Source organism: Malania oleifera, chromosome 13 (genome assembly GCF_029873635.1).
Source record: "Malania oleifera isolate guangnan ecotype guangnan chromosome 13, ASM2987363v1, whole genome shotgun sequence".
Taxonomy (NCBI): Eukaryota; Viridiplantae; Streptophyta; class Magnoliopsida; order Santalales; family Ximeniaceae; genus Malania; species Malania oleifera.
In genome coordinates this window covers 3,253,967-3,278,255 of record NC_080429.1, presented here as the reverse complement: position 1 = coordinate 3,278,255, position 24,289 = coordinate 3,253,967, and the positions used below count along the sequence as shown (strand labels likewise).

The 24,289-nt window shown below is 34.3% G+C and overlaps 2 protein-coding genes across 8 annotated transcripts in view; both read right to left on the bottom strand.

Moving 5' to 3' along the window:
• Nucleotides 1–4,537: 4,537 nt before the first annotated feature.
• On the bottom strand, nt 4,538–10,816 carry LOC131146194 (protein DEFECTIVE IN MERISTEM SILENCING 3). Of its 4 annotated transcripts, none has more exons than XM_058095593.1 (9): nt 10,680–10,763; nt 10,087–10,380; nt 9,476–9,619; nt 9,066–9,180; nt 7,872–8,109; nt 7,220–7,411; nt 6,810–7,130; nt 6,031–6,256; nt 4,538–4,885 (listed from the first exon to the last, which is right to left on the bottom strand). In XM_058095593.1, the coding sequence occupies exons 3-9, from the start codon at nt 9,602–9,604 to the stop codon at nt 4,850–4,852; spliced, it is 1,257 nt and encodes a 418-aa protein (XP_057951576.1). In that variant the 5' UTR covers nt 9,605–9,619; nt 10,087–10,380; nt 10,680–10,763; the 3' UTR covers nt 4,538–4,849. The 4 variants fall into 4 exon arrangements, with proteins under 4 accessions (XP_057951576.1, XP_057951577.1, XP_057951575.1 ...); XM_058095594.1 differs by lacking the exon at nt 10,680–10,763 and adding an exon at nt 10,475–10,640; XM_058095592.1 differs by lacking the exon at nt 10,087–10,380 and having other exon boundaries at nt 10,680–10,816.
• Nucleotides 10,817–16,580: 5,764 nt separating this feature from the next.
• LOC131146193 (structural maintenance of chromosomes flexible hinge domain-containing protein GMI1) overlaps nt 16,581–24,289 on the bottom strand; it is an 88,151-nt gene continuing 80,442 nt past the window's right edge. For 2 of the 4 annotated variants that reach the window (XM_058095587.1, XM_058095588.1), the window contains exons 30-38: nt 23,949–24,015; nt 22,775–22,860; nt 22,401–22,682; nt 22,195–22,329; nt 21,761–21,875; nt 18,492–18,705; nt 18,136–18,327; nt 17,613–17,933; nt 16,581–17,055 (exon numbers count right to left, since the gene is read on the bottom strand). In XM_058095587.1, the coding sequence (XP_057951570.1) occupies nt 16,773–17,055; nt 17,613–17,933; nt 18,136–18,327; nt 18,492–18,705; nt 21,761–21,875; nt 22,195–22,329; nt 22,401–22,682; nt 22,775–22,860; nt 23,949–24,015 (1,695 nt within the window). In that variant the 3' untranslated portion in view covers nt 16,581–16,772. The remainder of the gene's footprint in view (nt 17,056–17,612; nt 17,934–18,135; nt 18,328–18,491; nt 18,706–21,760; nt 21,876–22,194; nt 22,330–22,400; nt 22,683–22,774; nt 22,861–23,948; nt 24,016–24,289) is intronic. The other 2 variants (XM_058095589.1, XM_058095591.1) reach the window with 2 other exon arrangements.

Sequence of the window (24,289 nt, the reverse complement as noted above, 5' to 3'; positions counted from 1 at the left end):
ACCAGCTGGGCGAAGTCCTACAACTTCAGTATCGATACCTGTTTGTATATTTCTCTCCTCAGGCCTCTTTCAAACTGTCGTACCTTCTTCACCTCATCTAGAATGATGTACGAGGCGAAGCGAGATAGATTGATGAACATCGCCGCATACTGCTGCACTGATAGCTGTCCCTGCTTTAGATTCAGGAACTCCTCAATCTTAGCCTCCCTAGACGAGGCTGGAAAATACCTGTCGAAGAATATTTCTTTAAATAGCTCCCACGTTATCTCCATAGGTACAATCCTCTATTGCTCTAATAATCCCACCGCCGACCACCATCTCTCGGCCTCTCCAATTAGTTTATATGTGACAAATAGTACCCTCTGCTCCTCCGAACACTGCAGTACTGCAAACACTTTCTCTATCTCCTGCACCCAGTTTTTAGCGACTGTAGGATCTGTTCCCCCTGAGATAGCTGGAGGATTCATCTTTATGAATTTCTTTATCGAACTACCGTGGCCTGCCGATGGAAAACCTTGTTCCCTTGAACTCCTAGCAATTTATGCCATAACCTGCTGTGCCACACTACGTAAGACGGCATCTGAATCACTACCCGCAGAGCCTGAGGGTCCAGCACCCTCATTCCCATTAGCATGGGAACTACTGCCACCAGGGTCCATCCTGAAAAGTAATTAACTTAACTCAGAACCCTCCTCTCTACACATATCATCTAACTCATATAATATATTCTCCTAATTAATTCATCTCTCCTGATCTCAATTCAAGGTTCAATCCTGCAACCTAGATACCCAACCCGATGATAGTTTACCATGACTTTCCTGAAATCGTCACCCCAGGAAAATCATACAAACCACCATGGAAGTCCTGCATTTAGACTACAAAACTAAACCTCAAGTCCCCTTATCCTATACTCTGGTATTATTACTGCTACACTCTAGAGTCTACAAAACCTAGTATCCTAGGCTCTGATACCAAACTATAACGACCTAAAAAATCTTAATATAAAATGAAATATAATAACTAGAAAAGTCAACTCAAACTCGTGGGTAGCGAGGATACCTGTCAATCACAGCGAAAACCTAAGCAGCAATAAGTGTAAAATCTCAATCATCCAACCATAAACCTCCAAAACATCAAAATAACCCTAGGATTATACAAAAAAAATATAATCCTGATCTTAGTACAAAATCTTACCCTCCTAGTGGGGTAACTTAATAAGCTCAACGACGGCCACGACCCGCTGGTCTCTCAGGGTCTCTTGAAAAATTAATTAGGTTTAGGAGTGAGACACTTCTCAGTAAGGAAAAATAAAATAAATACAGTTGTGTGGCAACATGAACATTTAACGCAATTATACATATACAGTACATTTCATATTTCTGTAAACGTTTAACATATTGTACTGAATAATCACATACTTTCATATTTGCTAATTGAATCATATCGTACATAAAACATCTATTATAACTGATAATACTGAAAATATACTCAGGATGAATAACTAGCTGATGTCATGTATTATCCCTCATGACGGGTTGTGCAGCCCGAAGGCGAGACCCGACAATGGCTAGCCGACCACTGTCAAGTCAAAAATGTCTGTAAGTACGATGGGCCTGCCACACCTTGGTCCGGACTGCCAGGTGGACGTCCACACTCTATTGAAAGTCACATCGAATATCCATCTCCCACCTCTTCGTGGGGTGGTTAGCACCAATCTGATCATGGATATCCGATCTATAAGCTACGGTACCGTGCTCCTGAACTGAACTAAACTAACATCCGGATTTTGATAACATATAATACATGATAATATAACATCTTTCATAATTTCATAAATATGATCTCGCGCCAAACATTTCATAAATACGGCCTCGTGCCGATCGTTTCATAAATACGACCTTACGTTGAAATCATTTCATATATGTATATCATTTTGAAAATAATCAATTTATCATGTATTTTCAACATCATAATATACTGTATTCTTTCATAATTTTTCAAAACATATTTCATTCATATCATTGTCATAACATGATATTTTTTCACGTAAAATAATATTCATGCCACACATTTGCTGTATAAAACCATACATTATATTCTAAAATTATAGTTTTTGACATCTCATACATACATATTCATTTCAACATATTAGTAGTATTTTTCCCAAATGTACTATTTCCTTCGTAATATACAAGTATAATACATGCTTTTCTGAAAGTAAATTTACTCATACATAATAATAATTTGTATGGAAAATAAATGTTTTAGTTTATTCCCTTACCTGACTACTGAGAAAAGCCCCTATAAATTCTGGTCTCACACCCGTAGGATTTCCTAATCAATACCCTGAAAATGAAAACTCTCAGTACTAAATTTTAGTATTTTCACGTGTATATCATTTCCTATAACTACCGTAAGACCAAATTTAGTTTAAAAAGTCTTACCTCAAGTTAGGGATGATTTCCAACTTACTTTTACCAACGATTCGTTCTGGCAAATTCAGAGAGAACTTCCCCAGGAGCGTCATGGTGGCTTCAGATCGTTGAACCGGCGAAAATCCGACCCAAAATCGAAGAGGGAAGAAGGAGAAACTGAATGGTGAGAGAGAGAGTGAAAATTTGCTAATTTTTGACGTTTAAATCCGGGTTTTTGATATTTATAGGACTGGATTCGTTGACGAGTCACGTCATTTCGTCGACGAGTTCTTTAATAATTTCGTCGATGAAACCCACTCCTCGTCGATGAAATTCAGACTGCTCAAAACCTCTCTTGATATCTCCTCGTCGACGAATCCTGTCTTCGTTGACAAGGTCCTTTTATACCCTCATCAACGAATCCCCTGTGTTCGTGGACGAGGCCGTGATGATTTCCCTCGGTTATTCCTTCCAGAGTGTAATGTCGTCGACTTCCTCCTTCTGTTATTGTCTCCATTTTCCACAATCTTAATCATTATTTAAATACTATTATTTTTTGGGTTATTACAGATCCATTTATTATCCATTAAATAAAAAGGTCGGGTATAGGTGGATAAATGGATTTGAATTAATATTGCCATGTCTAGGCCAGCATTTGGTTGTGTTTTGCTTCTCCCTTGTCCAATCTTGCGCTTGCAAATGACTTTTATGGTTGATTTACATCATATAGCAATTTTCCTCTATTAAGCATGTGTCAAGAAAGAAAAAATAAAAATAAAAATAAAAATAAAAATAAAAATAAAAATAAAAATAAAAATTTTTATTACATTTTTCCTCTACATAAAATATAATAGTTTTTATTTTCATATAATTAAAAATTTTTAAAATCAACATTAACCATAAGAAGTTAAGTTCTTGTCTATGAATTTAACATATATTTCATTAAAATTTTTTTTAAAAAAACAAACATTAATGGTGCATAAAATAGATTTAGTTTTGACTTTTTAAAAGAATATTTTAAAAAAAAAATTGATAAAAAGAAACTTTAAAATAATTACAAAAGTTGTTTCATCCCTATATAAAAAAAGAACTATTAAAAAGAAAAAAGTTAATGTTGAGTGTTGGTAAAAAGTAACTTAAATATTTGAAATGACTGAATGCTTTTATTAAATTATTTATCAAAAACTAAATTTAATATTAAAAAAATAAATTTTAGAAATTAACATATATGAATAATTTAAAATGATTGCTAAATTATTTATTAAAAAAATATTTGTATTAAACAATATCATTACCAAAATGGGCCCCTAAATTTTTTATTTGAGTTATGAAAAATGAAGAAAAAAAATATCAATGGGAGAAGGCAGGAGAGGTGACTGCATGATTTTATAAGATTAGGAGCATCTATAAATAGAATTATTTTCCAACAAATAAAGATCAGTTTTTTTTTTTTTAATTTTAAAAGCTTCAAATTCCTAAATTTTTAAAACTCTAAAAAAAATTAAAATTAACTTTTAAAAGCTTAAAAAACTATTTACCATATGATAAACCCAGCTCCAATTTTTAAAAAGGAGAAATTGTTATTAAAAAAAAAAAAAAACAAAAAGAACCAAACACACCCTTAAATTCTCACCCATTAATTTACCATATATTTTATCCCCCCCCCCCCCACCTTGAGTTTCCTTATTAACCAATTATAAATAAAATAAATTCCTGCATTTTTTTTTCCCAATCAATTTGAAAATTGGGAGAAAAAAAATGTGGCCACAGGTGTCGTCTAGCAGCAACGAAAGGGATACGGTCACCTTGTTGTTGGGGCTCCACTCGCTCTCTGGGAGCAATCCACTGCTCAAGTTCAATCATTGCAGAGCTCTGTAACATAGAAAACAGTTCTTGACTACTATCAACCATAACTGTCCATTGTCACTCTCTATCAACCCAAAATGGTGGGGCATAACCCACCTTCTTCTGGCAAAGTGCATTGAATGAATTATTTTTAAAATTTTCAATAATGTAACAACAGATAAAAAAATTTTACTCGGTAAAAATTTTGGTTAGTCCACTACCATGGCTGCCGCGCGCACAATCGCAATCCCAGCATTCAAAAACATGAGAGAGAGAGAGAGAGAGAGAGAGGGGCGTAGATTGATATGCAGAATGCAGTTCTTCCCAGTACAATTCTTCCTAGAATGTACAACCAAGCACCAAAATTTACCCACAAGCATACAATGAGGACCAAAGGGATGCCTGATACAAATTTTTGCAGCCGCGGAATCTTGGGGGAATGTTGCTTCACCTATTCCTCGCCCACCTCACACTTCCATCTCATGCGCTTCATCGCCAAAAAACGGCTTCTTCGTCCCACCGCTATGGTCAATCATACCATTCAAGTCCCCTCGTATGACATGGTGAACATGATTCTTCAAATGGAAATGTCATCTCGGGGTCATTCTGTCTCGGCCTGCCTGAATCTGCAGAGTAGCCAAAATCAGGAACACCGTAACTTAGAATTTGTTCGTGAACACTAAAATGTGAAACCTGAAGTACAATTTACAAGGAGGTATTAAACTAGAGATTGTTTGGCACATGTAGGGGCAAAACATACAAATTAAAAAAAAGAAAAGAAAAGGTGGAGTTTCCAATAGACAATCTCACCAATTCAATGTTCTAGAACTCGAGAACAAAAAAATGCCTATCCTTTCAATTTATTTTAGATAACCAAGTTAGAGGAGAAATTTTAGGAGGGTTGGCATGACAAACAAAATCTTGAACCAGAAACAACTAGTTTTTTTGTATTCAGTGGAAATACAATTGACGCAAAATTTTTTCATTGCTGGCATTCCAACTTTAAGGCTTTGTACTTTGTACAGTGAGGAACCAACAAAAAAAAAAAAAAAACAGAAAGTAAACAAAGATGAACTTTCTTTGAAAAGTGAACATTGAGTTGGTTGCTCAGGGTAAGAAAAGAAAAGAAAAGAAAGAGCAGGCTATTCCAAATACACCTCCATTTCCCCCCATCTAACAGCAAAAGGATGAATGAAAAGATCATGCAGCAACATATTATGAACTTTTTTGGCTTTTAAAACTGAAACTATCATGATGAACCTTCAGAAATAAGACATCTATCAGAGACAACAATTATTTGGCATGTTTTAAACAGAAGGCACGCCACCTTGCATATTCCCGGCTCCTAATAGCCAATTTCTTAAGGTCCCACAATCAAAGACAGATGCACAAGCCCCAACCACAAACTGTCCCCAAGTTATTGAGTGAAATATATAAATTGCCAAGGTCAATCTACCAATTATGTGCAGGATAGAAAAAGCTGTTCCATGCATTGTCTATTTGTTTTTTGGGTGAGTTGGGTTTGGGAGAGGGGATGGCATCACAAACAACCCAAAAAAAATAAGAACAATGAAAGCAAAATCTGGAAAAAGAAAAAGAAGAGTGAAAAAAATAAAAAATTGCAACCCTTCTAAACTTACCATATGGTTTGCACATCTAAGGGGTCACTGTAATTAAAATGCTAAATGAAACAAAAAGTGTCCTCCCTCAGAGAATTAAAAGAGAAAATAGAAAGCAATGACCGGACTTGAACCCATTCTCAAGGCATTACCTGAGTCATGTATGATGAGCTTTCAGCCAGGAACTTAACAAATTCTTGCTTTTTTATTTCGAAGTTGAACTTTGCATGGTCCAATAATGACTGCTCTCTTTTAATGTCTTCAATCATTTTTTCCTTTTTCCATTTCACCATCTTGACCTGGTTCTCCGTTTCGAAGTAGTTCATAGGTAGATTGGGAATTATAGAGCCTACTGCAAATCTCACATCTACGTCTTCCCTTGTATCAAATATATTAAAAGCAAACATGAAAACAAAAAGAGAGTTTGAATTGTTACTAACCAAGTGTAACTTAACCATGAAAAAGAAAAAGAAAAAGAAAAATAAAAGTGAAAGAAAAAGAAAAAGTGAGCTCAACAAAATTACTACATAGAATGCAATCCTGTAACAAGACAGTGACTTTATGTATCCATAATTCTCTACTACAAACAAATGCACTCACCTAAGTTAAATTAAGAGTACAGATCAGCTAACAATGCTCGAGCAGAGAAATTCTACCTCCAAAGTTCATAAGTCACAGAAGGGCAGAGGACAATGGTTCTAACAGTAATTAGCTCCTCTTTTAGAAGGAAAATTCAAGTTAAAAACAAAAAAGAATCCGGTTCTTGTTAATGAAAGCCAGGATAAAACTTCGTTTTGAAAATGAGTCCATTCCAGAGTTTTTTTTTTTGGAAGAAAAAACTATAACATTCATTAATTTCCATGAATCACAATTTCTGAAGAAAAGAGACTAAGCATGAAATTCCAGACACTTGTCACGGTGAAATTCTTACCGATTGCCCAGAGAGAAAATACCAGCAGCCCTAATCATCCCACCATCTAAAGAAAGGGCCCCATCACTTATACAAGGGAGAGCATGCAGCATATCTGCTCGAGTCCTGTAGACTTGCAGACGAGAGAAGAGGCTATAGAATAGGGTCTCTCTAAGGCCACAACCATTGGCTGTGAGATAGAATAAATGTGCAGCATCCACATTTATCATGTTCACAGCAAAGCCCAAAAATCCTTGTGGGCACTCCCCATTGGGTAATCTTGGCTTTAGAAGGTCAAGCCTCCTTTGTGGGTCATCAGCTACAAACTCACCAGCATACTCTCTGTCCCAACAAGAAATAAAAAATGTATCTAGAATTATCACGAGCCACAAGTCCAAATCACCAAGCAGAGAGAACATAAAAGTGCGTGCCTTAAATTTTCAAGACAAATGACAAGAAACCGGCCATCCAAAAGCTTTCCAATAGAAGCTCCAAGCCCATGAAGACCTGAGCTCTTATTTATAAAGCCATCCTTGTCATACGTTTCTAGAGCTTTCATGCCTTCAGAAGTCCTGCATACAACTGCTAGCATGGTCTGCACTCCCAAGTACTCTGAGAAGAGCCTATGGTTTTAAGTCAGAAAATGAGAAACATGTCAGCCATGATGTGGGAATCCAAGCAACAATATTTTCACACAACTTAAGTGCGACACTCCATTTCTTCACCATCTACAAGCTATTGTAGTTCAAAGAGGAGGCCATCTCTTCGAATTCTTAAACAGTGAGCCACCCTGGGATAGTTCTGGCACATAACCCAACTCAGGTCTTTCAAGGTCCCACACCCCCACATAGACCAACATCAGCTTCAATGATGAAACCAGATAGCTAATAGTCAGCGGATCATTTTTTTAGACCATCAGCATCACAATAAGCATAATATATTTCACTTTAATATATAGTATAATGTTGGCCAATAAAAAATTGGCATGTTAATAATTAGAAACAACATTTTAAGAAGCTATGGCTAACATACATTCCACAGCTCCGGAAATGATTATCAAGAAAAAATTAATGTTAAACTGACCTGCTTAGGTTGTCATCTTCGACCTTGCCAAGTGTAGCAACAATACCCAGAATATCCTTGGTTAACGGAAGATGAGAAGCCTGAGTGCTGTGACGAGTTTTTAGCTGACACAACAAGCCAGCTGCAGATTTCTCATGCCGTAAAATCTGTTCAGTTGTTTCCTCCTCACTCTGACAGTGGGAAATGTCCCTATTTTCGGTCATAGGTACACTAGAAGAATGATACTTGCCAAGAACAACTGAGAAAATACTTGTTAGCAGACAATGATAGAGCAACGCTGTCATACAAGATTGAACGAGACTTGAAGTCATCTTTTAAGTTTAATTTGAAAATAGTTGCACTTCCAAGGTGTGCAGCTTTGGCATAAGGCAACATTTAATATCTAACATGCGTACAGCAGGATGTTGTGTAGGCTGGAAATTAAAAGCAAAACCCTTTTATAATCAACAGGTTAAGCGCAGCTAACATGGACTTGGCTAAATGGCTCATAGTGCAACTTGAATTCAAAAACTAGGCACAAATTTACGGTAACATCAGCAGTACAGGTGCATAAGTGCTGAAACTATAATCTTATTACAGATTTACCAATATTAACCAATTTTGGTTTCTAAAAATGTGCAAGAGCCTGTTTAGTTGTTTAAAACAATTTCCATTTTCCATTTTTAATTTTCCAAAGAATTAAAAAAAAAATAGCTTATTTTTCATGCAGCATTTGCATTTAAAAACAGGAAAACAATAAAAAGCTTTGAAATTATTCACTTCTGGAAGATATTTTTATGTTCAATTCCATTTTTTCAAATAATTAAAAAATTCCACCTCGTTTGCAATTTTCTGAATTTGTACAGGAAAGTTGGAAAACATTTTTTTTTTAATAGAATTTTGATTTCGCATATAATTTTTAGGAAAATTGGAAAACAAGGTGAGATTTTGTGATTATTAAGAAATCAAGAAATGAAAACTGAAAACTGTTTTTCATAACTAAACAGATCCTTTATTCTCTACCTTTTTAATACAAATATTGAAAAATTAAAAATAAACTAGCATTTTTATAATTCTTTGGAAAACTAAAAATGGAAAATGAAAACTGTTTTCCACCATTAAATTCTAAGCTTTTTCATTTGCCAAGTAGTGCAAATCTAATAGTCCATTGATTTGCCATTTCTAACATCTACCACCAATAAGAAAAAGGCACACCTTGCATGTCAAGAATGGAGTCCTCCAAACTATGTTTCTGATTCTTCAGAAATTTTAGATTCTCCTCATGCTGCTTAATTCTATGTCCTAGCATTTGCAGATCGTCCTGAAGTTTCTGCATAAATGAAGAAAAGAAGTCAGTTGCACACGACAAGAACGGAATCCTCCAGTTGGTTTTTCTCAGTCCATTAATACTTGATGGATACACCATAATCTTATAAGAAATTGAAAATTTTACACATTTTTAGTACTCAAAAAGTTTTGCACTTTTTTGGATTCGAAAAATGTTTCAATTGTTTAATGACCAAAATCAGAAATGAAAGTCCATAAAATCCACTATTTTTTAAAAGAAATCATAGTCAAACAAGGCATTGAAGCAGTCCATGTTTTTAGATTAAATATTTCACAACCTTAGAAGCACAGACAATCGATTCTGCTTTGGGAAGCGCTCCATTCTGCATTTCTTCCTTAGGAATCATATAGGTATCACTTTGATCCACATGCTTCAAAGTTGATGGATCTTGGACTGATAATGCCATTGGATGAACTGACACCTGAGAAAAAAGTGATCATCATGTGTTTGCAATAATTTTGCAAATGCAAGAAATGTTGATGACGAGGAAACAAGATGCACATATCCTTGGAAAAAGTGGTTGATTCTCTCTTATTGGCCTTTTATTTTTATTGGGTCTACATATCATGCACACATGAATCAATATGGAGCACAGATATCTTATGCAATTGAAGGGTTTGACTAATTGCCCATGAGTCCATGGGAGTGTCATGTTGCAATTGGATCATCCCTCCCCAAAACTGAGCAGGTCGGAGCATCACCATCCCCTTCCCTAACTACCCACCTATTAAAATAAAATAAAAATACCTCCAGAGTAAAAACATTTCTAATTGGCATTTCATCAAACATATAATACAACACATACTACAACACTGGATATTAAGAAGAAAAAAAAAATCAATAATCGCTGCAAGAGACAAGAATAATATCAAATTATAAGAGTAGTACTTGAGTACAAGATACAAGAGACTCGCTTTCTGCTCTAGGTAAGACGTCTAGATCCAGATTCTGACATGGAAGAATTAACCAGACAGCACCATTTTCCTCATATCTAACAGAACAAACACCTTTTCATCTTTATACTCATCTTATACCAAGATTGCACACAAAAACAACCGTTTAAAAAACCAGAACCAAACACTCATTCTTCAACTATCGTTTCCCGAATTTCCTTCATCTTAGAAAACCAAATGCAGCTCCGAGCAGCTCCCGACTCTATCGCCCCGCAATTCGGCAAATTCCCTACTTACGAGCAGTTCAAGACCGCGAAAAAAAAATTAAAATTCACTTCACACGCTAAACAACAACCACACACAAAAAAAAAAAACTGCCGTACAGAGTGTAGATTCCGAAATGCAGGAACCGAAAAGACACAAACTAAACCGACAGCACAGAAACAACGAAAGAAGTATTTTCTTTTCTGAAAATCAAAGCTCCCAAGAACCCTAAAAAACCAGCCATGCATGCGAAATTCGAAACCCTAGGACACTCCGACGAGGCATACAGAGAGAGATTCCAAAATCTTGAGAGAGAACACGCACCTGATGGTTCGGTTGAAACATGGCCGCACCGAGTTTGGCTCCCCAACTACTCTCTCTCTCTCTCTCTCTAGATTTTCTCGACTGTCACACCTCAAAATAAGAACCTCACCTCTCCTGAAGTTTTCTGACATGACTCCAAACAAAAAGACTACTCTACCCCAAAATTGGAATGAGAATCTGAGGATAAAATTATAATTTTACATTTGTTAAAATATGTTAAATTACACAATTAGCCACTTGAAGTTCTAACTAATTATGTTTTGGCCCCTGGGCTTCCAATTAAATTGCAGTCTGATCCTCCTTGTCAGTATTATCAAACCAATATTAACTGTTCTACCCTAACAATGTAAGGACCAGTTTGGGGATAAAATTATAATTTTGGATTAGGCAGGGAGTGAACGCAATTGAGGACAAACTATAAGTTTGAGGATATAATTGTAATTTCAAATTCTATAAAGAATTACCTAAATTACATAGTTAGTGCTTGACGTTTATCTAATTATATTTTATTTTTAATATTTTGATGTTGACATTTTATCGGTGCATTTAAATTTGATTAAAATAAAACTTATAAACCTAATTATAAAAAGAGAAATCATCAACAAAATGTAATTTCATATAATTTGGTGTTCAAATTTGTCATCATTTAATTAACAAAAAAATATAGCATCGTTAAATCATTTATATAAAACTATTAAAACAATTCAAGAGCTCACGTCATAATAAATTAGTATATGTGAGATCTAGAATTTGTAAGGAAGTAAAAGAAAAAAAGAAGAAGAAAAAACAATTTACGACAAAATGTTATACATATAAGTGAAGAATAATTATGACTATGCATAGAGAAGAGAAGAGAGGGTTTAGAGTTTGAGTTTTGTCGTAATTTCGTTTTATTGTAGGGGTCAAAATGTGTTCGAATGACGTTCTAATTTTGTACTAACCAAATCGTGAAGAAATGTTAGTTAATTTGGTCAGAGACAATTTAGAGTTTATTTAGATATTACACAAATACCATTGGTTTATTGAATATTGAACCATCTAGAGTTTATTTTTTTATTTAAAGGTCATTAAGTGTAAACAAACACCCCCTTAGTTGCCAATTGAAGAAATTAAATACAAAAAATTAAAATACTTAAGAATTGAAGTGCAATTGAACAAAATTTTAATGACTATTTATGTTATTTACATTTTTTTTTAAAAAAAGTAAAGAACAATGACATTGAGGAGTGTTCGTACATATCATTTCTCCCAAAAGTATATTTAATATATAATCATGGATGAACGCTTATTTCATCTCAAAATATTTTTTAAAATTACACATAACTCATGATAAGATGACAGATTTTTAGTGAAGCCGACATAACTTAATAAATTGAAGTGGGGCAGGAATGCGCATAATTAACCAAAGTGAAATGTTGAATTTTTTGAATTTTGGATTTGTTCGTATGTCCTTCTATCCACTGGCAAATTTAGTTAAAGTTTAATCATTTCTTCTATTAGTTTTTCAAATATTTTCCATAAAAACTATATATTTAAACCAAAGTTGCGTTTATAACAAATTAACTTATAATAAATACAAATTATACATTATTTTCTAATGGGGTTGTTGGCTTATTGTCAAGCTCACTGTTTTTTTTGTTCACATAACAATAGATGAAAGGACGAGAAAAAAGATTAAAATCTAACAAGTAGGATTTGGAGGTTTTTAATAATTGTTATTCAAATATTCTGTCTTTTTCGTGTACACCCATCAATTCCTAATAGTCTTAGGGTGCATTTAGTTTGCCAGCGAGGTTCCGTTATGCTAAGTCTTTTGCTCATGCTTGGTCTGACGTGCATACGAAAGGAATATAACTGGATTGGAAGAGTGGCCTTGGTCGATTACTAAGGGATAGTGTTGGACTTTGCTGATTACACGTCTTTGCCTTGTGTTCATTTTTTTTTTTTTTTTGTTTTTATGAACCTTGACAAGTGTTTTCATTGGATTAAAAGTTCAATCTCATCTTTTAGGCGAACACATTCCTTTGTATCGTGTCCATGATCTTTATGTAACTTGCAAAATTTTAGTGTTTCTTTTATATGATCCCATAAGTTCCTAATAGTCTTAGGGTGCATTTAGTTCGCTAGTGAAGTTAAGTTAGGCTATCTTTTGCTCATGCTTGGTCTTACATACGAAAGGAATATAATTGGATAGGAAAAGGGGTCTTGGTCAATTACTATAGGATAGTGTTAGACTTTGCTGATTACACGTCCCTATCCTATGATAATTTTTTTTATTTTTATGAACCTTGACAAGTGTTCTCATCGGATTAAAGCTTCAATCTCATCTTTTAGGTGGACACATTTCTCTGTATCGTGTTTATGATCTATATGTAACTTGCAAAACTATAAAATGTTTCTTAAGTATAATAAGGTTTGCCTTAATGAATAAACTACATAAAACATGTAGAATTTACAAAAGAAGGAAAAAAGAAAGAAAAAGAGAAAAAAAACACTTGCACAAAAATAAAAAGTTTATAGGACTTGGCATGAAATCAATTTCAAAGAAGCATATGTTAAGAAAAGTAGATTATAGATGGAACACGATTGTAATTGAAAGAGGCTTAACCAATATAGAATATTATCGTGTCCTTAAGAGCATAAATTTGATAGTCCCTAAAACAGACTGAAATGCTTGATAGAGCTTAATTGAAAAAATGTGGTACTTTTAAATTTAATTTTTTAATTTTAGTACTTCTAACACATATTGTAGGAAGTTTCTAATAGTGGTGAATAAATTCTTTCCAACTTTAAACCTTTAACTCAAACTAATCATATTGGAGATTGTCTAAATTTCTGTCACTCAATTTGTCTTCCTAAATGCATGTCTTGTGTCTTTGCCCACCATAGCTTATCGCCTTCACCAAATATTTTAAATTTAATCACCATGTGCAAGTATAAGTAAGGAAAGACTTGATTGAAGGAACTAGATATAATTCTTTTGTTGATACAACAAATTTTTAGGGTAGGGGGGGGGGGGGTGTGGGGGAAACTTTAAAAGGAGATGACTTTTAAATTTTATTGTGAAAAGTAGTCAAATCAATAAAATTATTGGGAAAAGAGGGTTGATGGAATATCGAGGAGCATTTGACAAGATGATTCTATTTTATTTTTATACAACATACAAAGAAAAAAAAAAAGAATAAATTAGCTTCTCGCCTCAAAATTATTCTGTTGATTTTTTTTTCTATGACAAATATCTCAAAAGATTCCCTCTTGTAGTAATGCTAGAATTATTCAACCTATATTTTACATGCATTATAAATAAAAGAAGAAAATAGGGTTAAAGATTAAATTTCGTCTAAATAAAGTAAAGTTACTACAATTAAATCAAATGAGGTAGAACATGTTGGTAACCATAGTGGTCCGGGTTCAATTCCCACCGCTTGTGCTGTACATCTGCGATTTACCTCCTACTTGTTAGCTATAGGCATAGTTGACATAAGCAACATATTAGTTTGGGCAAAATATGTCTAGGATACTATTGTTAATCTGACAAAAAAAAAAAAAAACATTGCCTTTCTTGAGTTATGAAATGTTTTGCTTTACCTAAACAAATCATATTTGACAACTTATTTAGAAGTTTCCTTTGCAAATATGACAACATAAATCATATTAATACTATTATTTTTATTGAATCAAAATTTTGATCTTGGATTTTAAGAGACCTTACAGTTAGGAGAAATGAGGATTAATGTTACAATATCGATTGATGTGATATTTTGTTTTTATTTGCTGCAATAGAAGCACTCAATAACTTGCACGTCGTAAGAAATTGAAATCTTCAATACTTCAATAATCGTCTGCATCTCACATTTATTGAGAGACAAATGTAAAAAATTAATTTTATTGCTTATAAAAGATACAAAATAAAATATGTTTACATTTTGAATAATTCGTTACTACAATTCTATAAGAAGATATGTTAGGTCTTGTTGATTGTGAACTTTTTTTTTACCCAATAAACAAAGAGAAATAAACTCTACAAACATTTTGAATTCACTTATATGATATTTCAAGTGTTTGAATAAGATTTGTGCAAATTTGGAATAAACTAGATATAATTTTATATTCTATTTTGTCTAAATTCATATAAATTTAAATTCAAAATCTAAAATTTATGCTATCAAATATTAAGATAAAAATATTCTACCCATGTATTTTAAAAACGACATTATTTTCGAACAACTGAAAGATATTTTATAAGTACAAATATTTTATAGGACATGAACTTGAGACACTATGCATGTTCTTTATAGTCTATACAAATACTTTTAGCTTGTGTAAAAATAAAATAATTATTATGTAGAAATATAATGGTTAAAATAAAAAAATGGTATTCTAGGAGACATGTGAGGTTTAGAAAACATAAAATAAAAAACAAAAAAGACAGAAGTGTCGGATCAAGATGCATCCAGCAGAATCTCATCAGCCTGCGGGCCCCACTGCTGACATGGGCCCCATAATCACATAAGCATTTTAAAATTTTGAAAAAGCCCCTGCACTTTTTTTTTCGAAAAGGGGCCCATCAAAATTTCTAAATTGCTTTCTTTTTCCCTGCCTTCAGCTCTCTCCATTTCTGCCTTTGTTTGATGGCTCTCTCTATATGCTACACTTTAAGGTGTAGAGTATGAAATTTAAACTTGAGTGTGTTGAATTCCCCAAAAAATACATAAAAAAAATAAATAAATAACACAACTTTTCATACTCTTATTTTTTAAATCTAAATCTAAATTTTATTATTAAACGAAAAGAATTTGAATAGTCTTGGATTATCCACTCAACATGCTAAATGATGCTCATACTCAGCTCAAACACTGATACGTATATCTCGGATCAAATGGATTTGAAAACTTAGTCCATATGTCATGAAAATGATACATATAATGAAATTTTTTTAATAATATCCTTCTGAAAAATAGCAACACTATTTCATTCTTGGGACATCACAACATCAACAAGCACTTTTACCACCCTAATATTTATCACGACATCAACATATATTTTTATGCTATACGATACACATGTTCATGAAATCGACATGGCAAATCCATAACATTAATGTGAATGCATATAACTCGAGCAACAGAATGATAACACATTGACAATGTCCTCCGCAAGTATCTAAGCATTGAAATCTAAACTAGCCAAGAACCTGGCACATCTCAAGTACATTCACCTTCATGTTGTTTTCTTATTTTTAATGAGACAATAAGTTACCTCACCTCATCATATAGACAATTATTTTCAGAAATATAGGAAACTCCATCAAGACGCATGAACTAGAAAACAATTCCAACCACATGGGAAATAATATTAACGGGTATGGGTCTCAAGGCAACAACATGAAGATTTTATGAAATATAAAACAAAGACAAATAAATGAAAATAAAGTCATTAAAACATAATAGTACATAAATATTATGAAGTGAATAATTCTATTGTTAGTAAGGTTGTTTTTATACATAATATGCTGTAAAAAAATCTATGAAATGTAGAGATAAAAAGAACACGGTCATAGCTTAACCATAAAACAAGGAGGAAAATTCTATGAGGTGAAATTCATACTGTTGATCTGTCATTTACACACAACATCCTACTTAAAATTCAGAATTTGGTTGAGATGAAATGAAAAGGTCGAGAATTTTGACAAGTACTATGATTAAATACAGCAACGTTTGAGCTAATTACATGGCAGTTACATGACAGATAATTACATGGCAGTTACATGGCAGCAGCTAATTACATGGCAGTTATATGGCTGCAGCTAATTACATGGCAGTTACATGGTTGCAGCTAATTACATGTCAGTTACAGCTACAATACAAGAATCATGCTATAAATAGATAGGCTAATTATGGCTTGATATAATCTGACTGACATAAATGACTTAATTAAGCTGTTGTCCTTCCATAAATGAAGTTCAGACTATACATTCTGCATTCTGTCCACAAAACATCCCCCCATCCCCAAAGCAACTATTTACATGTATTTCAAAACATTGTCAAATTCTGTCCACCTAACTATTTACAGATATTCAAGAGGCAAACCAGATCACGAAGGGGTGAGAGTTGACCTATTCATGCCGAGTGGGCATTCTAGATAATAATCTCTTATCAGGGGTCCCTTCTCATCCATCATCTTCAGATACCTCTCCTTCATTTTCATGAACTTCTTCAATGTTTTTGCATGCCATTTGTTAACTTTCACTATTTCAGCTACTGTCTCTCTTAAATCTGCCCTCTTTACTTCCATTTCCTTCAGGATGTCCATGCTTTGGGAAGACACCCCCATTAAATTTTCTGACGCAACAACTGGAAACTGTATTTCCGGTTCCCTGGAGAAAAAATGCCATATTATGCTTTAGGATTTTTGACTTAACAAGTTATCACAATGCAGGCTACTATTGTCATGGTGCATCCCAATGAAACCCTCTGAATAGAAAGAATAAAACATGCAAACCCCCAGAATACTTGATCTAACATTGGTAGATCGAATAAAGAACCAATCTTGGACCATATGAATTATCAAATTAATTTGACAGCTCAAAGTGTTTTGAAGGAATAACTAGTTATGTGCACAAGTAGATTGTTGAAAACATATGATATGAAGAATTGCGGCCCCCAGTCATTGAAGATTCTCTCTTTTGGCATGTAGGTTCCCAGTAAATAGCCACATTCAGTTCATGCATCAAAAACCATGCAAGTTTTAAAGCTCAAAACGGCATTCGATTTTCAAATTAGATTTGATCAAATATTATTAGGCTTGTTCTTGATTTACTTGTTTATTTTTATTAAGGAGAAATCACAATGAAAACATTGAAAAGACTGAAACCAATGGAATTATCATTTCACACAATTGCATGTATGCTTATATAGGTCACAGTGCACATACCGATAACCAAGAGAAACAACTCCATTTTGCCTCATAATGCCCCCATCTAGGGATACAGCACCATGTCTTATAATGGCACGGGACTGTTTCATGTCTTCTCTGGTTTCATACACTTGGAGCTCACCAAGAAGACAATAAAACAAAGTCTCCCGAAGACCATGCCCTGCAGATGTTGTTGTGTGTACATGACGGATGTCCAGGTTTATCATATTAACTGCATACCCTAAGAAACCTGGTGGGGTCTTTCCAGTTGGATGGGTAGGATCAGTCAACAACAGTTTCCTCTGAGGATCATTGCCTTTAATTTCCCCATTATATGGCCTGAAAAAAAAGTTTTATGTTTGCAACTTCAAAGATTATCTATCACAATACACACATGCACGCGCGCACACAAATTGCTGAAATCCAAAATTTCCTATCTTGTGAACCAAAATTTATTTTTCCTTAATTGACTAGCTTGAAATCTCCCACAACAATCACTGATTATATTTCATAAATACAATGAAAAAACTATCAATTTTACCTTATATCTTCAAGACATATAACAAGAAACCGACCACTTATTTTTCTTCCTAATTCAGTTGCAATTGCATGAAGTGCAAATTCATGATCTACTTTTCCATTTTGTTCATACTTCTCAAGAGCACATGCAGCTGCATAGGATGTGCACACAATCGCAAGCATTTGGTCTTCACCCAAGTACTCAGCTAGTATCCTAGATACATACAAATATTGAAGGATCAGAAAATAGGGATCTCTGCAACTTTATAGTTTTCTGAAAGTGATCTAGATCTGAAGTGTGGGAAAGAGGGAGACAGAAATAGAGAAGGGTCACAAGGGATGTGTACAAAAGTTGAATAGTTGAATAGAGAAGATAACCTGCTCAGATTATTTGTTGGAACTGTTCCAAGAAGTGCAACGATATCAAGTATATCTTTCATAGAGTCATTCTCAAGATCATAGTATCGAGATTTTCTAGAAAAATTGCAGAAAACAGCAGCTGCAGAATCGCCCTTGCTCTCAATCCGCTCCATCATTGCCTCTCTCTCAAACATCAAGTCTGAATGGTTCAAAATAACAGGTTCAACAGAAGCTGCAAAATAAATAAATAAATCAACACAACATATATAATCACTTTGAGCAGACTAATCTACTTACTCATTAGAGAAAGGATGACTCTCCAATGATTTATATACGTCTCACAATGTTTGTCCAAGCTAAAAAAACCATGGGAACAATTTCATTTTTCCAGTACCCCTTTGATACACATGAGATTTGAGTGATGTGAATAGACTTCAAATGTTGGACATCACCATTTAACTCCTTAACATTCGAGGTTTATGAAGTGAAGAGTCAATATGGAATGGAGTAAGATTTTCTTCGTAACTCTTGCTGAGAAATAGCTATAACAAAAAGCTAAGAAAAACCCCAAATATCATAAAATGATATACTTTTATAGCAAAACAATGAATGGAATGTGATGCGTAACCTATTAAGACTGCCCAATATACTTGTATCCATGAGTAGATGATGTACATGCAGCATATTGTTATTGTCTTGTCCATTGTGCAATTAGGCTGAGGGATAGTCAAGATTTGTTTATAAACAAGTGGGCATACAACAGGATGATCCTTAGAATGGAAATTGTGTCGGTTAAGAATCAAGATGGCCAAGTAACTTTTAACCTCAAGTAATTTCACCTACTTGATGCATGACAATAAGAGCCATTCAAATAGGACATAAATATCCCTAATCTAATTACTTATATGTAATGCAGTAATTGATGGTCAAATACCACATAACCATCTAATTACCTATGATTTCATGCCATGTGAATTTCTCAGTTGGTTAACTTCAGAAGAATACACAATCTAATCTAAGATCTATGTATTGTGCTGTAAATGAAATGTATGCTAGAACTGAACTCAAGGTTTTCTATATTGTGCTGGTTTTATATGTTTTTTTTTTTCCATATATACCTTTAGGTCCATTTGGAACTTGGAAAATATTGGGGAAAGGAAAAGAAAATATGAAAAATTCCACCTTTTCATGTTTGGTTTCTAGGGAAAGTGAGAGAAAATAAAAGCACACCAAATCAATGAACAAGAATTTGATTTTACACGTCATTAACATTTAACTTTGCTTAATTTTTATAATTTAAAAATAATTTTTAATCTTTAGTAGTATTTGATATAGAAAAAATATACAATATAAAATGAATTTCCTTCTTATTTTGCATTCTTTTCCTTTCTCCAAACAAAACCCTCGATCAAAACAGACCCTCCAAGAAGATAGAGCAGTTAAAAAGGCATTCTATTTCCCTCTTGAATGCATAAACAGGAAACAAAGATTAACTATGCTCTGAATATGCAACAAAATTTGGAAAACATGAGTAATTTTTAAGAAATAGGTGATTGTGTCCATAATTAAGAAAAAAGGACTGAAATTCTTCAATGTCACAGTATAAATCATAGTCACTGAAAATGCACTTCAGCCAAGATAAAGAAACCCATTAGAAAACACAGATAGAGCTTCCTCTCCAAGATTCAAAGGAGAGATGAATGGAAGAAATTTATTCCTGTTGTTTTCTGCACAGATCAATTTGATGGGAATTACTAATTACTGATATAAAAAAATATAATCAGCCAGTAAATTATTATAGCGTGTGTCAACATCGATATTATTGGGTGTGCAATTTCTCCAAATTGACCAAAATCCTTTTAAACTTTAATAATATCAAATATTGCTGGATGCCAATGTTTCAAGCATCATGAAGAAAGGTAATTGGAATTGGCTAAGGAGATCCTCGATAAGGGTAGCTGAAATCAAGTCTCTGCTGAATTTTTCAGCCCAGCCCTTCCATTGAGGATTCTATTGTTTGGGAACCCATTTCTTCAGGCATTTTCACCTTCAATACAGCGTGGGATCAACTAAAGAAGAAAATCTAGTTTAAGCAAAATGTCCTAATACATGCTTTTATAAGCTGATTGGCAACTTGAAAGAGACTTCTAACCCTTGATAGGCTGCTGCCCTGTGGTAGAATTTCATCTGCTTCCTGTTTTTTTTGTCATTATTGTATTAGGGATAGAAGTCGCATTTTTTTTTTTTTTCGGCTGAGTCTACAGAAAGCATTTATCAGAATGTTATTGTCACTTAGCCTCCCTATAGTTTCACTAACTGGGATGATGAAGTTCACAGGCTCTCTTTGGGAAAGAATCCTTTAGCTGCCAGCTAGCTGGGGCTTGCTGGTGGCAGCTTCCATTTATCATGTTTGGAAAGCTAGAAATGCAGCTTAGTTTAAGAATTTTTGTATTAGTTCAGACACTGTTCATTGTTTTTCATTTTGATGTTAGGGGTAAATGTTCTGGTATTAGGAGATTTAGGAACGTCTTCTACGCTGGCGGCTGGTGTCAGCATTCCTGGCTTTTGTTTTTCTCTTTGAGCCAATATATTCCCCCTTACCTTCTAAATATACAAGGTGTAACAGTCCTGGGCCCAACTCCAGCGAGGTCTTGTCCGCTTCGGCCCACTGGCCTCACATGTTTGTCCTATAAGAGGTGCCTCGCTTAGTTGGAGCCCAAACCCTTCTTCTAAGCCTAAGATCTCCCTAGTAGTCATCCAATGTGAGACTGTGATAGACTCTCCCATCCAATCTTCAGCCTTCTCATCAGCGTGATTTTCCCTAGTACACATCAGATATGAGTTTGTGACAGGCTCTCTCATCCAATTTCTGACATCCTTGTCAGCGTGATCTCCCTAGTAAACATCTGATGTGAGACCGCGACAGACCCTCTTGTCCGATCTTTGACGTTCTCATCAAAGTCGTTTACCTCTGTGTTGGATCCACTCACATGATAGTAGCCCCAAGGTAGATCCACTCACATGATAGATTGATAGTACCCCCAGGGAGGCTCTGATACGAAATGTAACGGTCCTAGGCCCAACTCCAGTGAGGTCTGCTTTGGCCCACTGGCCTCACGAGTTTTTCCTATAAAAGGTACCTCACTTAGTTGGAGCCCAAACCGTCCTTATAAGCCCAAGATCTCCCTAATAAACATCCGATGTGGAACCGTGACACAAGGCATTGCATCTACATTTTATGAAAAATACATTTTTATAAACTGCAACAAGAATAGATAATTCAAAACCTTGCAACTCAAACATGTCTTCCTCAAGTAATGCCTTGCGGTCATCAAGCCATTTCAATCTCTCTTCCAGATCTCCAATGCGCAAACCATATTTGTTGACTTCATCATCAAGCTCCTGCATGAAGAAGTAAGTTGAGAAATGGCACAGAATCTGAAGCAATTATCACAAAATTTGATCTGAAAAAAGTGACAATATTCAAAATGGTGATAATGGTAGACATCATGTTAAAAAAACTGATGATTCTAAATCATAAATAATATTTTTTCAGGATTCTCTGAATCAATACAAAGGATCTGTTATGTGTAAGTGAATTACAATTGCGAACTTAAGACCAGAGGCAAATTGAACCTACAAGGATCACTAATGCAGCTATGATTGGTATATCTTACAATATACAAAAATGATTACTGATATTTAAGTTCTATCACCATACCTTTACATCATTCACAATGGACACCATTAAGTTATTTACACTTGTGGGATTGCATGTATCCTGGAGGAGTAAGATCTTTTCATCTGAACATTGTTGCAGAACATTTTGTTCCATTTCTGGAGCATGCACAATGACCTGCATGTAATAATTGATAATGATTGACTTATGGTTTGATCATTACAAATAGTTTAGAAATATGTTAGTACCTTGACTCTCAAATTGAGCTCTGGTTGACAAGAGTGAGCAGCTACAAGGAAGTATTCCCCTTCTGTTTGAGGGATGGGAATGGCAGGAATGATGCAACGCCCATGCCGGAATGCATATCGTATGGAATCACCTTTATCAAATAACTCTGACCTTATTGTTAGCATATGGTACTGGCCAAATTTCTCTTCATTGTGAAAAGTTTCATCAATTTCACCATCAGAATTAACAACCTCAAAGACAATATTTTCCAGTTGAGAACCAGCAAAACAATCCATACAAACCTGAAACAAAAGAAGACATTTTGAAAAAAATGGGCAACAAATAAAGAGACAATATATATATATATTAAGAAACAGTACAATGCATTACTAACCCCAGATGCAGCTCTCAACCCCCTTTTCTCTATCTGAAACTCTTGCTTGAAAATTACGATGTTCTCAAAAATTACAGAAACAGACACTGCATGGGAAAAGATTTTATATATATATGTATATAATATTTTTTTTAAAGGAAGGGAGGGGGGGGGGGGACGTTGTTCATGATCCACTCAGATATTTCAAGACAATTCTAATCCCATGATTTAAAAGACAAATGTCAATTTGGAAATTTATTTACAACAAACACCATTAATCTTGCATTATAAGTGGGAAAAGAAAATGTAGGCCAAGGAAAGATTGAAATGGAAAAAGCAATTCATGATTGTACGCACAAAATTTAGCAAAGCCATTCCATAAATAAAAACAACATATGTATTATCATCTAGTTAAAGTTTATTTTGCCCTAACAGTTACAATGCAGGTTGACCATCAATCCAAGGAACATGTTAATTGTCATCAATAAGCTTTTTGCAAATGAGTTGTTTATCAACTGCTAATTACAAGAGTCACTTTGATGACGCACAGGCACTCAAATGACATATGATGCTGCTGTGGCACGCACACAACTTACAAACTCAGGTACAAAAACCCAATTCACAAATGACTTCTATTCCAAAATTTAACCTCCTCCAAAGCCATACAGTCCATCTATATATATTTCTCAAAACTCAAAAGAAAAAACAGTTTCCTAATTTACTAAATGCAAACTTTACTGTAAGGAAACAATTTCCTAATTTACCAAATGGAAACATTACATGCATCAAATAGACCAAATCAAAAATCAAATAAATCAAAATTGGGCTGTGCGTTGTTTCTTAGATGATTAATAGTTCTTCTGGTAGTCCTTGTCCTCCATAACCATCACTCTCTAGCCATCACATTTGCAACTAGTACAAGAGCTACTAATGCTGTTTATGTACATCAAAAGGGCACTCTGCCACAATACAGTTATCAGCTAAATAACTTGAACAATATTAAATTGGATGAGCAATGAATTTTACATGCTTGAGAATGTCACAACACTCCGGGTAAAATTATCACAATGAAAAAAGGAAAACAGCATAAAACTCACAAGTTCTGTTGACAAGGATTTTTCAAACTGGTCAAACACTGATGAGTAAACTTGTACAAAACAATATAGTAGAGGAAGGGCAATTGGGAAATTCATACCATTTTTTCCATATCCTTCTGTCACTTTCAAGAGGCCACTGAGGTCAATGCATCCATTATCATTCACCTATATTGGTGAAAGCATGATAAAAGCCTTTCAATTCAAGCGACAATATTTCATTTTCAAAATTTCAATAAACAGAAGAAGAGAATCAAACCAATTAGTCAATGAACAGGATGAAGGGTGAATGAACAAGGACAGACTGCTTCAGTCTAACAACATTCATTCTTCTAGTGAGAGCAAGAGAGTGGGGGAGGGGGATTCCTCAGTCATATTTACTTCTAAATTTTTTCTATCACATCTTTTGAAAACCCATAGTCCTAATTTTTTCCCTTGGAAT

Bases quoted from the DNA above. Each gene is read 5' to 3' on its own strand.
- LOC131146194 (XM_058095592.1), bottom strand. From the start codon at position 10,700: ATGTTTCAACCGAACCATCAG. The intron at 6,257-6,809 runs GTAAGAATTTCA...ATTTGATACAAG, and splicing joins ATTTTCTCTCTGGGCAATCG to GGAAGACGTAGATGTGAGAT. The intron at 4,886-6,030 runs GTAATGCCTTGA...GCTACTCTGCAG, and splicing joins GCTCATCATACATGACTCAG to ATTCAGGCAGGCCGAGACAG.